This window comes from Bos taurus, chromosome 23, assembly GCF_002263795.3.
Source record: "Bos taurus isolate L1 Dominette 01449 registration number 42190680 breed Hereford chromosome 23, ARS-UCD2.0, whole genome shotgun sequence".
In the NCBI taxonomy this organism is placed as follows: domain Eukaryota; kingdom Metazoa; phylum Chordata; class Mammalia; order Artiodactyla; family Bovidae; genus Bos; species Bos taurus.
In genome coordinates, this window is record NC_037350.1 from 6,592,618 (window position 1) to 6,608,995 (window position 16,378).

General features: G+C 47.6%; 1 protein-coding gene across 1 annotated transcript in view; it reads right to left on the bottom strand.

Annotated features, from left to right (window-relative positions):
• Nucleotides 1-397: 397 nt before the first annotated feature.
• The window catches only part of LRRC1 (leucine rich repeat containing 1), a 134,967-nt gene continuing 118,986 nt past the window's right edge, over nt 398-16,378 (bottom strand). The window contains exons 11-14 of the mRNA NM_001205469.2: nt 12,294-12,409; nt 4,479-4,651; nt 3,434-3,570; nt 398-1,850 (exon numbers count right to left, since the gene is read on the bottom strand). Coding sequence (NP_001192398.1) covers nt 1,692-1,850; nt 3,434-3,570; nt 4,479-4,651; nt 12,294-12,409 — 585 coding nt within the window. The 3' untranslated portion in view covers nt 398-1,691. The remainder of the gene's footprint in view (nt 1,851-3,433; nt 3,571-4,478; nt 4,652-12,293; nt 12,410-16,378) is intronic.

Sequence of the window (16,378 nt, forward strand, 5' to 3'; positions counted from 1 at the left end):
GACCAGGTGAAAACCACTGCGTGCCACGCGCTCTCAACTCAGCAGCCTTACGACTCGATACACACGTACACACCACCATAAAGGCAGAACGAACTCAGTAAGTAAATGCCCGGTAGTAAAAGAAGGCATGGTATCTGGCTGGTTGAAAGCAGGTTTCTAAGGAGTTCGACTGGCCAGTCGGCCCCAACCCAAGGTGGGGAGGCAGACTGAGAAGGGTGCTGGGTTCCGCTCCCTCTGGTGGGGGAGATGCGGAGTTCGGTCCCACAGGAGGCTCACACAAAGCTGAGCAACGCTTCAGGCTTCCGGAATCCGAGAGGGCGCTCGTTCTTAAAGAACTTGGCTGCCTGTTATCATCTGAACATACGAGGACATAATCAACTTTAAAAAGCTGTATCGCTAATGTCCAGGCTGACTTTATTTCATGGAAAGAATAAAAAGGCAACACCAACAGCATGATTTTCCTAAACACCAGACAGGGACGGGCGTTTTTCATTCCTCTTTTATCACATCATACAAAATAAAATTAAAAAAAAATCAACAGAAACACACCAAAACATACCCTGCACCTCTTAAATTAGCAGACTTAAAATTAAAACTTGAAGCAATATTTTGTTACACTTTGATCCAAACTCTATTTACAAATTAAATTGCACTTATAAAGATAGCAACATTTCTAACAGGGTCGTAGGTTATTCTGCTTTATTGTGGTTTTTATATCTCAGTATAAAACTTTTAAAGCTTTCTTTAATAAAAAAAATCATACTTTCTCTTTGCAGTACATAATTTATTTCCCCACTGAATTTCTGAACTGGTTTGCTCTTTTTGTGCTCTGTTTTATTTTACAAATGGCATGTACCTTCTGAGTAGGTACAATCAGACAGGACACTCATCCTAAGAGACCCATTCATGAAAATGTCAAAGTGGAAAAGATATGAAATATTAGCAGTCTAATCCTTTGGTTCATCTTAAAAAAATAATCAATTGATAAAATTTGCAAATTGGTGGTAATTCTTCTTTTTGGTTAAAAATAAATCCTGATTACTGATTAAAATCCAACACTGCTTTCAAAGTATCACCTTTCCAGCCTCATCTCTGCTCAAAGATGTCACTGTGACAACTGGTTTGACAGGACTCAGGCGACAATAAGGCACAAGTGGATAGTACAGATAAAAACAAATACTTTAGGACTGTATTTTTTTTCCTGCACAAATACTAAAATGTGTACCGTTTCCAAGATAAAATAACAAAAGGAAATACATATTTTTTGTTACGAAATACCTATACAAAATGTTTAAATGTACACCATCTGAGCTGCCAAAAAGGGTTTAAAAAATTACCAACTGTTTTTTTCCACACATAAAACTGTCTCATCAGTAGGTCCAAGAGAAGGTGGGTTTGCAATGTCCCAGCACTTGATGGGAGGGAGGGGGACCAGCATTCCCCTTCCTGCTCTCCCTGACCCCAACACAAGACAAAAACAAAGGTCAGGTGTTGTCAGTAGTGTATTCTACTTATTACAAATGACTGAAATTTAGGAGGAAAAAACAATCAAGCTGGAGACCGGGAGGGTGCAGTGACTGGCTGTCGGGTGAGAGTAAGGCACTTCCCGGGCGCAGCATCCCCGTGGGGGGCTCCAGGGGGCAGGCCGGCTCCGCAGCAGGACGACTCGGGAGGTAAGACGGACGCGCCACCTACACCGACGTGGTCACACGGTCGACGGCATGGTTGACCTCATTTTTGTTGGAATCCAGTCCTTTAGCAGCATTCCTGTCATTCCGTAAATTCTCCACTGTCTTCTTCATGCTCTTGAGCTCCCCTGGGTGGGGCGTGGCTCGTCTCAGGAGTGTTCTCTGAGAAGCAAGCATCGGGGTGAGTGTTTGGGCTTCACTCCATCACTCCCGCAAAAGCTGTCCCACCCAGGTCCCGCTGCCCAGAGGTCACAGGCGGAGCGGGTGGAAAGCTTGCCTTGGAGCTACAAGCATTTATCAACTGCTCCCAAGTGGAAGGAAGGACAAACATGCTGTCTACAACTTATCTCGTCAAGATGGAAGAGTTCCTTTCAGGATAAAAGAATACTTAGGAAAATACGAGATGTGTTAAGACAAAAACAAGGTTCCACGAACAGTAAGAAAAATAATAAAAGACTTACAAGATATAATGAGGGGGGTGGAGGAAGGCAAAAGAAAGAGGAGTCAAAAATTTTAAAATTGGAACCACTAGAATGTTCTACTATTATCTGAAGGTCTTCTTCAACCCATGAGGCACAGGAGGTGAAGGAAAAGGGAGGTGAGAAAGGACTTCTTTTCTAATTCGTCTGTTTTATTAATATTTATATGACCTACTGAAGAAAATTCACATTCTTTTCCTAAAAGACCACAGGGCTGGAAGTGAAGTAACGGGGTATGGACAATGTTTTAAAAATTATATTATTAAAGATGCTATGTGCTCTTCTGCTCCTAAACAGCACCTACCTCTCGTCAGTGAGTCTGAGGAAGGGCGTCGTAGGCTAACAAAGGCAGGGCAGAACTCAGACAGCGAGCAGCTGGTGAAACAGTCCTGCTCTAAGAAGCCGTGAGATAAAATTAAAGAGCCCTTTTGGCTGGAGTCATTCTGTCATGCTTAACTCCTACTCTGCCCTCATAGAATAAGTAAAAAGTCCCCCTGCAGACAGCTGGAATAACAGACTGCTGCCTGGCAGTAATTTTAAAACCTCCCTTTGTCTTGGGGGCAGCAAGTATTCCCTGTGAGCTCTGCTTATGAAAATCTCAATTAGTGTCAGAAAGTTCAGAGGCCAAAGTCAACTTGCAGCAAGGCTCACAAGTTGTCCTTGACTCAGCCGAATGGCAGAGACACGTGTCGAGGATGGAGGCAAGTTGGGCTGAGTGGTCCTTTCAAACCTATGCCTGATTCTCAATGATAGCACGTAAGGGAATCCTACGGAGGTCACACGCTGTCTTCAAGAAGGTGAAGGCTCCTGGGTCACATGAAGGGGAGCACCAAGTCCAAGAGGACAGCAGGCAAGCTAAGCCACTCGGTGAAACGTGGATGAGTCCACACGGCAGAGCTGTGCATGGCGGCGGAGGGAGGGGAGCGACCTAGTTTACTGAGAACAGCGGAAAAGAAACACTTCCCAGCTGACTTTAAGAAATCAGTGGGGGCCTGAGGGGAAACCATCACAAAGAAAGAAAAAGAAGCACCCACACCCTGTTCAAACAAACAAATCTGTAAGTCCCACTTGCTTTACATGCATTTGGTGAACCAGGGCTTAGAAATATCTAGCTTTTGCCTTCTAAAAAAAATTCTTAAATGCTGAAGGCAGAAAGGAGTAAAGACTGTTTGAAAATAAGAGGGCTCTTTATCAGGCGCCACTCTCAATCTCAGAACGCGTTTCCATTTTGAGCATCCGGAATGCCAAGCAGCCCGAATCCCATACCGTTTCGTTGTCGTCGTCATCCTTCTCATCGTCCAGAAACCGGATGGCGCTGACCCGGTTCACCGCCCGCTCGTTCCAGGCCTCTTCTGACACGTCGTGCACCAGGCTCTCGAGGGCGCCGCAGCGGGGCAGGTTCTCTGCCGGACAAAGACCACGTGAGCAGGGCTGCTGTGGCAAGGCGACCCTGACCCTGTCTTTCCGAGGATACCTAATTCTTTCTGAGATCACATCTGCTAAATAAGTGTTTACTATTTCATTTTAGAATGTCATCACGATTCCCAGACCACTTTTTCAAGATTCTGTCTTACACACTCACTTCAAAAACTTCCTCTTGACAGTGAGGTGGCTGCACGTGTGGGATCTGGTCCTTTTCTTGGCCGCTCAAACCTACACTGTCCTCTTGGGGTCTTAACGTTCCTCTAACCAGGCTGGGGTCAGCAAGGTGACTCCATTTGTCCAGAGCCTTCTAGACTTCTTCTATCAAAACCAGCTCTCAGCAAAGGGTTTCTGACAGCCATGCCATGTGACTATGAATGCTTTTTTTAAAGCACGTATGATTTACAAAACAAAGGTATAGTTACTCAAAACAACTCCCTGGCTTAAAAACGCTTTGCTGGAGACCATCAGTACTAATCCTCTGAACTGTCTGCATGAATTTTAAAGTGGAGTCGCTCAGTCGTGTCCGACGCTTTGTGACCCCATGGATTGTAGCCTACCAGGCTCCTCTGTCCATGGGATTTTCCAGGCAACAGTATTGGAGTGGGCTGCCATTTCCTTAGGGACTCTAATCTCTTTTAGGAAGACATATGTGCATTTTCAGCCTTAGCTGGAATTCAAAACCAGAAGGCTATTTAAGGAATGCCAGGCGTGATACACAGGTATGAGCATGTGTTCTGTAAAGATACGGCAGAAGATCCCCAGGGGAGACCCACAGGAACCTCACAGCTGGGCTGGCCTGCAGCCCCGTGGTCGGGGAGAGGCCTTACGGATGGGCAGGAGCCGCTGCTAACTCTCGGGGTCAAGTGAACCTGGCCCTTCAATTCACCTTGGCAGGCGGGTTCAGAAGGCAGCTGAGGAAGTAAGACACAGGTGAGGATCTTCTCCCCGGTGGTGTGGTCGGTGTCCGTCTGGAACGTGAGCAGTGGCTGGGCCTGGTTGTCCGATAACCAGAGAGCCTTCAAGTTCAAAGCGGTCAGCGATAAAGGCAGGTGCGACAGCCTTGGTGAAAACACAGGGAGAGGCCGGGCGCTTACCGTCTGTGATTAAATCAAACCTTGTCCACACGGACAAAAATTCAGCAACTGCTCCCCGAGACTGGGCGCGGTGTGTGAGACGGCGTTCTGCTTATACTGAGATGCACTGTGTCCTCTTTGCCAGGAGATGCTTCGGGGGTGACTGTGTCACCTTTCCTGCCATCATCTCTCTGGCACCTTCAGGCCACAGGGCAAAAAAGTTACAGCACACACTGTTTATTCTCAGGCTAGGAAAGTGAAAGTTGCTCAGTTGTGTCCGACTCTTTGCGACCCCACGGACTATACAGTCCATGGAATTCTCCAGGCCAGAATACTGCAGTGGGTAGCCTTTCCCTTCTCCAGGGGATCTTCCTGACCCAGGAATCGAATCGGGGTCTCCTGCATTGCAGGTGGATTCTATACCAGCTGAACGATCAGGGAAGCCAGTTTCCATGTAAAGGTGGGGGTGGAGAGGTGGAGAAGCCAGTGCACTTGTGGAAGGACCCATAAGCCAAGTCCTTCCTGAGTCACAGTCAGCGGGGCTGCAATGAAGCCGCAGGATTGCCTGGTCCCAGGCGCACCTGTAAACCTGGATGTGAGGGAGGCTGGGATGCTGAAGAGTTTAAATCACAGGTAAAGATTACAAGCGTTTTTTTCATGGACTCCACTTGCTCTCTCCGGGGAGATTATTTTAGGCATTCCATTTTAGACTTTAAAGTTTCTGAAAGCTCCCACTTCTCAGACACCTACATGATCATTAATTTCCACCTCAGATTGCTTCAGTTTCAAAGGGGAAGGTATCTATTAAAGCACTTTAAAAACTGTAAAGCGATTCCTCAAGATTAGTTTTATATTTATGTCTGTACAAATACTTGACCAGTGAAATCTATTTAGTGGAGACTGTTACCAGAAATCAAATGTACTTGGTACCTGGCAAAGGCAACTTGCAGAGAACATCTCAACTAGGGGTGATTTTGCCCCCAGCAAACACCTGGTAACTGCTAGAGACACTGTGGGGGAGGCTTTTTTTTTTTTAATTTTTGTGGCCTCGCCTTGCGGCTTGCAGGAGCTTAGTTCCCTAACCAGGGACTGAACCTGGAAGCAGAGTTCTAACCCCGGGGTTGCCAGGAAAGCCCCTGGGGACGTTGCTGTCATCTAGAGGTCACGCTCGGATGCTGCCAAACATCCTCAGTGCACAGGACAGTCCCGCAACAAGGAGCCTTCCGGCCCCAAACAGAAGGGTGCCGAGTGTGGGGCTGTGGTAGAAGTCAACGCTTTACACACGTCACTAATTCACTCTGAAAACACCCGAACCTCTGCAGATGCCACGAATTTAAGGTTTAAAGAACCGAAGGTTATACCTGATCAAGTATTTTTACTCTAAGGATGGCTCCGTGGATTAAATGGTGGTTCCACCTGAGAAGTGATTTCTTAAGTTAGATAAAAAATAAGCTGATCACAGTATGTTATCTACAATATGACACATATTTTCTTCAGAGAAATTTCTGGCCCATTAGTTCTGAAAGACATTACATGACAGTGTGTATCCTGGGGTTCTTTCTTCCAGGAAAAAGTACCTCTATCTCCACTTAACATACATAGAAGAGCCGCCTAACGTCTCACCAACAGATTGATACTGCCTTATCAGATGCATTCTGAATTGACAGACTTATGGGAAATAAACTAGAACTCTAGGAAGAGCAGTTGGACTCCAGTAGTATAAGACGAATCCAAGTAAAACGTAAGCACAGACCAGCTAAGTTATTTTAGCGGATGAAGTTAAAAATGACCAAAGAAAGCAGCGAGAGTATTAACAAATTTTCTGTAAGAAGAATGAATACATTTTCGCAAACACCTTCCCTTGTCCTATTTATGGAGGTGAGAAAATATTTTCTTTTCCTAATCGTCCAGGAAAGGCTGATCCACCCCCACACATGCAAGGGGTGTGGTGCTGGATAAATGTAGGGAACCATGCCCACAGGGGAGTGAGGTTCTCGAGTCAATGCCATGAAACCTACCTATGTTAAAGGACCCCGAAAAGACTCCACGTGGTGTACCTGCCAGTATTTTACTAATGACAGTCAAACTGGGTGGGAGATATGTGTTTTTAAACCCCAGAATCCACCCAGTGCAGTGACGTGCATATACCATAAGGATGCCTGGGGGAGGGGTGGGGAACTCGGGGGCACAGCCGCTTACAGCCCCAGCTCCCCTTTTTCTGAGGCAGTGGTTGGGTTCCTGAGGTGGCTTGGAAGTGAAATCTCTGTGCTTATTTGTATAAGCTTCAAACGATCTCTCATCTGCCTAAATGCCGTCACACACATGTTAAACGCAAGGAAGCTGAAGACACAAAGCAAGTATCTGCCGGACGCTATGATGGGGCTTTTTAAAAAGAATACCCTATTTCACTGCAGGCGCTTAAAGGACATCAAACCCTCTTTCATGTCATGGAACCCAAGGATAATTTCTTTTCAAAATTTGTCCCTATTTCTCTTTTAAAAAGGAGTTAAGCTAATATCCTCTGGAATATTTCAAGGCCTTGGGCAAGAAATCTATAGTCAGCATCTCTACTTTTAGGAGCGGAAAGAAAAGAATAAATCAAGGCTCGAAAGCTGGCATGACACGCAGGTACTGAAAACACAGTCATCGTGCCTTCTCGAGCTAATAACTGGCTTCCCAGCGAAATGCTAAAGCAAAGGTACAAACGAAAGGCAAAGCATCAGTAGCAGCTGCTAAGGATGACAAATCATGTCATAAGAGCTACAGTAAATCACTAGACTCCACAGCAACAGGTCTGAAAGTCACATGCCACCAAGCCAGGGAAGACGGACACGGGGTCTAGCACACAGGTTTTCCTACAAAGCACCAGTGTACCAGCTTGGATACGGCTGCGACCGGCCAAGCACACGCCACACACACGAGCCCGTTCACACGTGTCTTGCGGACAGAGGTGTTCCCAGTGCAAAAGGGGAAAAAAAAAAGCCTCTGCTCCCTGCCCAGTCTGCAAACAGACTCTGCGGGCTGGGCGGCCCTGCACTGGCGCACTGCAGCCTGAGGGGGAAGACGCACGCTGCCCTGCTTCTCTGGGTGAACCAAGTCAGACACAGGCCAGAGGCAGAGTTTAAATATACAAAAGCTGTACTGTATTAAATATATATAATATTATATACATATCTTTTCTATTTTTTAAAGTATATATATGTATATATTCCCACTTTCCAGCAGAGTTAATAATATATTTTTGGTTTATTCTGGTACTTTCCACTCACTACAAGATCAACATGAGAAGCCACAGCCCCATTTGTACACATCACCATGTTCCATTTAGGACCACATCCCCTAAATAAATAAATAAAAAGCCTACAGCTACTATTTACAGCAACAGTACAAGGACTAGAAGAAATGAACAACCGTATAGTGAGCGTCTTCTTTTTAGGTACCTCAGTGACCAGTCCAGCCTGAAGTAACCTTCCCTACCTCTGATTAGGACTTTTTTTTTTTTAAAGTCATTCAGTCGTGTCCAGCTCTTTGCAACCCCATGACCTATACAGTCCATGGAATTCTCCAGGCCAGAATACTGGAGTGGGAAGCCTTTCCCTTCTTCAGGGGATCTTCCCAACCTAGGCATCGAACCCAGGTCTCCCTCATGGTAGGTGGATTCTTTACCAGCTGAGCCACAGGGAAGCCCAAGAATACTAGAGTGGGTAGCCTACCCCTTCTCCAGTGGATCTTCCTGACCCAGGAATCGAACCAGGGTCTCCTACATTGCAGGCAGATTCTTTACCAGCTGAGCTGTGAGGGAAGCCCCTCATAGCTATGAGGAAGCTATGAGCAGATTAGGACAGCAGTTACTTTATCCAATTTATTTAACAACCAAATGTGGCTGACTGATTAATGTAATACTAACTTAACTGACAGCTGAATGGTACTTACAACTGAGCATTCCATCTGTTTCTTCCTACTAGAATTGTTAGTTTTAAGTAAAGTTTTCAAAATGTTTAAAGGTACATATAGTGAGCGAACATAATCAGTGAAAAAAATGTCAACAGTGCCTAAATATCTAAAGTGAAAGAAAGCCTCCATAACCTCGGGTTTCCAGTCGTCCTTCGGGGCACCACTTCACTTTCTGGAGTTCTCCGCAGGCAAGACGTTCTAAAAACAAGAGCGGGATCACTGGGTGCCGGCCACACAAGCTCTCAGCCCCGGGCGTCGCAGGTCGCAGGGCGGAGACGCAGTTCATTCTCTAGCGGTTCAGGGTTCTGGCTACACTGTTGTGTTGCATTTTCTCTTTTAATATTTTTTCCAGCTCTATCGACAGGTAACACTTTGTAAACCTGAGGTGGACAGTGTGATGATTTGATGCACTTACATATACAGTCAGTTCTCCGTGTCTGAGGATGCAGGACTCACAGATACGGGGGTCCACTGTACTGTGGCATCTAACCTAAGGAGCTGCCCTTGCAGGCGTCTGCCCCTGTTGGTACCCTGGTCGGGTCCTGAAACCAACCTCCCCAAGGATACAGAGGACAACGACATTGGGAAATGATTGCCTAGTAGGCTTAGGGTCTCCATCTCCTCATATAGTCACCAGTGAGTGTGTATGCTGGAGACATTTAAGATGGACTCTCTTGGTACCTCTGAAGGATATAGTACAGTGTTGCTAACCGCAGTCATCTGCTGCATGTTAGACTCCCAGAGCCGCTTCACCTGCTAACTGGAAATGTGCGCCCTCCCGCATCTCATTTCCCCACCTACTGGCCCCTAGCAACCACCACTCTATTCTGTCTCAGCTTGTTTAGATTCCACAAATCAGTGAGATCTCACAGTATCTGCCTTTCTCTAACTCATCTCACTTAGCAAAATGCTTTCAAGGCCTGTCCATGTTGTAAACTGGAGAAGGAAATGGCAACCCACTCTGGTATTCTTGCCTGGAAAATTCCATGGACAGAGGAGCCAGGTGGGCTCCAGTCCATGAGATCACAAAGAGTCAGACACGACTGGGCACATGCTGTAAATGGCAGGATTTCCGACCTTCTCACAGCTGAGTAATATTCCACTTCGTATGTATGAATATGAACACACAGGCACACACCGCATCGCCTTCACCCATCCGTCCGGCGCTGCTGGCGCTGTTTGCACATCTTGGCTACTGTGAATAAAGCTGCAGTGAACACGGAACAGGAGATGCCTCTTTGACATCCTGCTTTCTTGTCCAGAAGTGGAACTGCCGGGTCATACAGTAGTTCTGTTTATAAACATTTACTGAGGAAAAACTCCATGCTGTTTCCCACAGTGGACGCCCCAACTTACATTTCCCCAGTACTGCACAGGGGTGCTCTTTTCTCTGCCCACACGTCTTACCTCTTGTCTTTTTAATAAAAGCCATCCTAATAGGTATGTGGTGACACCTTATTTAGTCTTTTTAACTTAATTTTTTTGGATCATGAAAGTCAAAGGTACAAACTATCTTTCCACTGACAGCCGTGGCTTGCGGTATTTCGCGTTAGTAGTTCTTTGAGGAAGATGCTCAGATACCCGATTGTGTGTGCTTGGTGGACAGTCCCCTGGGGAAGAAGCTGAGAGTCAGGTGCCTCTGCATCCTGGGCCCACATGGCTGATACAAGGCACCTCCTCTGTTCCTGGACCCGGAGGCTTCGTGCTTTCGTTTCCAAGTGGCACTTTAGCATTATCCTTGCTGCAATTTTTCCTATCAAACGTGTCAAAGGTTTCTAGGAACGAACGTGCAGGGCCCCTGTGCCATTTGCTACTTTTATACGCTTGGGAGGACAGACAGACACTTCTGTGGTGTTTGGTAGGACTTCCCATGGTGTCACATCTCTGCAAGCTGAAAAGCTGACATGGCAGCCTCTTTTTTATGAGCTTCTATACCAATACTTTAAATAAGTAGTCATTAAATATATTTAATAAGCTTGAAATCTGGTTATGAATCTGCATATACCATGGCCTAAATGGCACACTTAACCCGCTCAGATGACAGCTGTGGCACTCAGCTTTTTAACTGGGTTTTCTCCACCCTGGCCCAGGCGTAATAAAAACAGAACTTTCCCTTCTTCTGAGAACTGGAGAACGGGGACTTCACTGGTGTTAAAAAGCAGTTTTTAGACACCAGAGTCATCTTTCTGCTTAAGAATTAGTCATGAAAATGCATGCTCTCCAGAGCAGCGAGAACCAGGACGGGTCTGGAGTCCCTGGGCTTCTCCTGCTGCAGGAAGAGCACAGGAGGGAGGGAAGGGGGACCTTCTCATGCTGCATGTCTCCTGGGGGCTCAGTCCAAGCAGAAAGTCAACATCCAGCTCTAACTAATCCCGAGATCCCAGTCACCAGTGAGTGGCCTTAAGAACCTATCATGATGTCCTGAAAGCATCAACTTTAATACGGCGAGCGTTTCTTGAGGCCATAACTCATCACCAGATTCCCCCGCGTCCTGCTATTTGTTTAGCTCTGCTGCCCACGATCCATTAGCAGGAGTGAAAAATTGCGGCCCGCGCCCAACCTGCGAGCAGCGAATCAGTGAGGACACAGTTCCCCAGACACTCTTCAAGTCACCGCCGGCATTTACCACTTAGGACCACTGATCATCCTCCCCCCGGCCCCGGCCCCAGCCCATCTAACACTCTAACACCCCGTCCCCCACCCTCTGACACGCAAAAGCATTGTTTAAATTCCTCTTGGCAATGAAGCCTGTGACATCAGGCACTTTGCAGTGGCCTGCCAGCTATTCTGAAAAACTAACATTTCTCATGTTTTCATTCAGTTAACAAATATTCGCCAGGCATCTCCTAAAGGCACAAATCACAATGAGACGCAAACCATCGCATGCACTTTAGGTAACTTGAGCTTTCGGAGGACCGCGAGCAGGTAAACAGGCAATGATCACTGGGATAATCCAGAAACGCAGACCCAGAGAGAAGTCTTCCCAGAGAGGGGCATGAGGGAGAAAAGATAAAGGTACAGAGCCAGAGAAAGGGTCGGAGGTGGGAAGCAGAGCCTGGGTAGGAAAGTGCAGCGATGTCTGCAGTGATGAAATCAGCTCAGAATGCTTGAAACTACTGCACATTGCAGGCTGGTGAGCATGCCGGCAGGCCTCTGACCCAGAACCCGACAGACTGGCGGCTCTTTAGGTTTTTTAGACTATGAAGCACTTGGTAATTCTGACATCAGCTATGGATCTTCTCGCCAGCAAAGCGTCTCTGAGTACAATATTGTCCACAAATTCAGGGGGTTCAGAGTCACAGATAGAGCAGACCAAGACTCCCAGCTAAACTCTAGCTCAGACTCACTGGAGCTCATTTTTCAGATGAGGAAACTGAGGCCCGTGGTGACTCATGGAAGCCAGCTATAAAAGCCAAGACCTAGGTCTCCCCCCACCTCCCACTAGGGTACCGCCAACCAAGACCCACGTCTCCAGCTGCACCCACAGTACCCTGAAAGGACTCCAGGCGCCGGCGGCCCTGACCTTGTACCCTCCACGGGCTCCATCACTCCGGCTCCCAGACTGAGAGCTTCCGGGCCTGGCTCAGGCGACCCATCAGTACACGCTCTACCAGGGGGAGTAAAGCGAGATGGCCGAGGCTGGGCTGGAGGGCCGTCTGCTTGTCTCGGCTTACCTGTTCCCTGCCACGTCCAGGACATGCAGCTCGGCCGCCCGAGACACCTCCGCGGGGATCCGAGTCAGCCTGTTGTCACGCACGCAGAACACCGTGAGGCTGCAGCAGCCGCCGATCTATGACAGGAAAGAAACACGACAGTTTTCCAGGCTGTTCTGGGACACGGGGGTGGGGCTGGAGGGTCTTGTTCATCAAATGGCATGAAACGGATGCACAGAATTCTATCCCGTGACGATTCAGTCTCGCTGATGACAAACTGTGCTCAACTTAAATCACACGAAACATTGAGTAACCTGACAAAAATCTCTGCAGAACATTAAACATTCATGTTCTCAATGAAGCCAAGAAAATAAACAATACAGTTCAAAAACTGCATTCTGAACAGAAAGCCATTTTATCTTTCAAATATGTTAACCAGATGACATAGTCCAGACACATATACAATTTGGCAATGTGGGAGTTTAAGATTCTAGGTTGGAAAAGAATATGAAAAAGCGTAATTATATATATATCTGTTTGTATAACCGAATCACTTTGTTGTACCCCAGAAACTAACACATTGTAAATCAACTATACTTCAATAAAAAGCTTAAAAGAAAAAGAATACTAGGTTTTAAAAGTTAGGCGAAAGATGATACATACACACACACACACACACACACACACACAGTTTTCAAGACCTGCCCACTATATTAACTTCAGTGTTCCAGTTTATTTTAAAAAGAGAAAAAAGAGAGACATCTGAGAGATGATTCACGGATTACTACCACAAGTCTCTGAATAGCTTTTGGTCATTCACAACTTAATTTGATAAATTCATTTGCCTTTGACAAATGCAAAATCAACCATTTTTTAGCAAAAAGTAAATTCGGTCGGCTATGACCTAATAAGCAAACTCTGGAAGACAGGGAAGGACAGGGAAGACTGGCGTGCTGCAGGCCACGGGGTCACAAGGAGTCAGACACGACCTAGCGACTAAACAACAGCAACATAACCTACTGCTAAAAGCATATGTCAATATCTGCACCCACCAAATCCAATTCCCTATTATTTAAAGTAACCAATTCTAAGGTAATTGAGCTTAGTATGAGTCTGGTCTTCACAAAAGAATTCACTGCCTCTCTTGAATAAGCTGGCTGTGGCTTCTACAGACAGGAAAGCTGAGCCAAGGGGGTGCAAAACCAGCTCGTCCTAGACACAACAGCCCGCAGGCCTGGGGCCACACTCCACTCTCCAACCAGGCGCTGTCCTGACTCAGAGCGGCTGCTGTGGAAGGGCTCCTGAAGGGACCTATTGATTCCAGCCCATGGAAAAGTACTCCAGGGCCTCCTGCCACAAGAGGAGCAAGACACCTGGGTCTTCATCAGTGTCTGAATATACCTTCTGCCCTTTTCTATATTTATCTCTGTGTTAAATGTACATTTGGACCTTAACAGAAGGCACATTTATGAAACTGCTGCATAATTCCTTTCATGGACAACTTATTATATCTTCCCTCAGGAGTTAATATAAAGATTTTGAAATACTATATTTAACCACAGCACGTAACCGTAATGAATGTATAAGAAAACACAGAGGAAACAGGACTAACATTCCTCTCTGATTACCTGGAAACACCCAGGTATGCTTGATTCTCAGTATCTGCATTTCCCATCCCAGAAAAACTGGTTTGCCCACTGTCCTCTACAAGCCAGCATGGACTGATATTTCTCATCACACTGTTTCTTACAGAAACACCCTTCTGTCATTTTCGAATCTTACCAATCACCCCTAATTAGCAAAAACATTCTCTAACCCAACACCGCCGTCCCAGAACCCCTGGTCCACATCAATCCATTGCCTTCCTAGTCCACACAATCCTCTGAAAGAGCGTTTGACAGGCTGTTTAATTTGCGTGTTTACATGTAATCAGGGCGCCTGGCCTCCCATCTACCCTCAGCGGAAGCCCAGCCACCAGCCAACGTTCCTCATGAAGGTACGCTTACATGCTCGCATTTATTTGTTCACCTACTGCTGAGAGGCTGTGGCATGAAGCTGTCATCTGCTTCCATGTGCAGCAACTGGAGACCACAGAACTCTTTTCTCTGGCAAGAATCTCTATGTCTGATGTAGTGCAGATTTTCTGTCCTACGAGAGGCGTCAGCATCTCCCAGGGGGCAGGTGTTCTTCCCTCCCTTGAGGAAGGGATCAGTTTTCCTCAGGTGCCCAGGCACCTTGGGAAAGGAGGTGGATCAAAACCAGGGATGCCCTGGAGCAGGCGAGGAGCGACAAGACAGAGCCCCCCTGATGAATCTAGGCGACCCCAACAAAGACTGACCCACAGGGAGGAACGCCCACGGTCACCGGGGACCCCCCTGGGTCTGCAAGGAGGGGCAGACACACCGCATCCCGCCCCGCTCTGAGGCAGGACTCCCTCGGACGCCAGGGACGGTGATTCACACGCAGGACCTGCCTGCTGAGGGATGAGGTACTGGGGGTGCACAGAGCTGAGACTGCGTGGGGATCTGGTGCTTCGCTGGTGCTGAAGCCACCCGCTGCCTGCACCAGCAGGGTCTCTGTATCGGTGGGGGGTGTCCACGGTTGGATACACCACCACAGCATGTCCGATTTGTACCACATGCATATACCATCTACTCCTCAACAATCATTAACTAATGAACGTGAGTCAGAGAGGGCTGTGAACGCTGTCCATGCAATAAAAGCTCTGCCCAAGTTCACACCCTTAAGGACTTTGGGGTAAAAGATGGGAAACTCGGAGGGTGTGTGCTACCTACGTGTTCATGGTTTGTGGTTTATTTTTATTTCCCCACTCTAATGTCACACCACTGGAGAGGTCGAGGGAAGGAAGGCGGTGTATCCCAGAGCCTCAGGCGCCCTGGGTCCCCAAGGCAGGACAGTGGCCTCTGAGCCCCACCGGCGACATACTAGGGGAAGGATGACAACAAAGAGCCCATCTGGGCCAACGCGCAAGGGCTGCCTGATCTGGGAAAAGATGCGAGCACCCCACAGGGCCTCTGTCCAAGCCCCTGGGAAGGGGGGATGCGAAACTTTGGCTTTTAGAAAAGACAACTGGACAGTTAAAACCATGACACACAAGACGGGGCTCTGTACAGACGTCAGGGTGGGATGAGGGCACCGGGGCGGGGGGTGGTCTTTAGGGTCACACAGACCCGCAGTGGGATTCAGGCTCCCTCCTGGGTCCTGTGGGTTCTCACGTGTTCCTTTAGCGAAAGTAATAAGCATTAGGTTGAAAGGAACCACCTGCCACAGCCCCTATCCTAGGACCTGGCCTGTCGCCTCTGCCAAGTAAACAGAGCTGGTGTTTTTCCGAGAACGTCAAGTCCCAGGTCCGAGTCAGGAGGCAGTCCACGCCTGAGCCCCTGCCACATCACTGGAACTTTACGGAGGCCGCCCCGCTTGGCCCTGGATGCCACAGAGCCCCTTGGGTGTCAGGCCCCATGACCGTGCCTTGGGGTGACATTTCTTGTGTTCACAGGACTGAAGAACTGCCCTGAGTTCAAGACTGTGCTTTGCAACACTCATGCAGTTTTGCTTTCTCTTTCGGGTTCAGGAGGTAGAGTTTACTTGCTCCTTAGGGGTCAACAGGAAAAATGTCTCATCACTTAGGATTTCTGGGAAGCAGAGATGCTGTTTAAGGAACTTATCACCAGTGACATAGGAGGCTGACATTTTAAAACCCCTTTAACCTCATAATAGCACACAAGGATAACAGCACCACAGAAAAGAATACGAGGGTCTGGACTTGGGCTCCCTGAGAACTACAGAACGCAGCCGAGGACACTCACTGTGCTCTCCTATTCAAAACAATACTACCCTTGACCCTCTGGCGCTGGTCTGACCCATCTCAAGGAGACGGCCCCTGCAGATCACGGAGCAAGCCTTTGCCCAGATCAGCTTTCCCTGAGTATCAACTGCCTGCAGGTGACAGCTGGGGGAGACCATCAGACAGATTGCAGGACTCAAGGAGAAAGGCGGTATGAGTCACCTTTGCCCATATCCTGCCCCGAGTGGAAAGGAACTTCCATTTTCCTTCAGTATCTTCCTTTCAATATACTGTTGTAGCA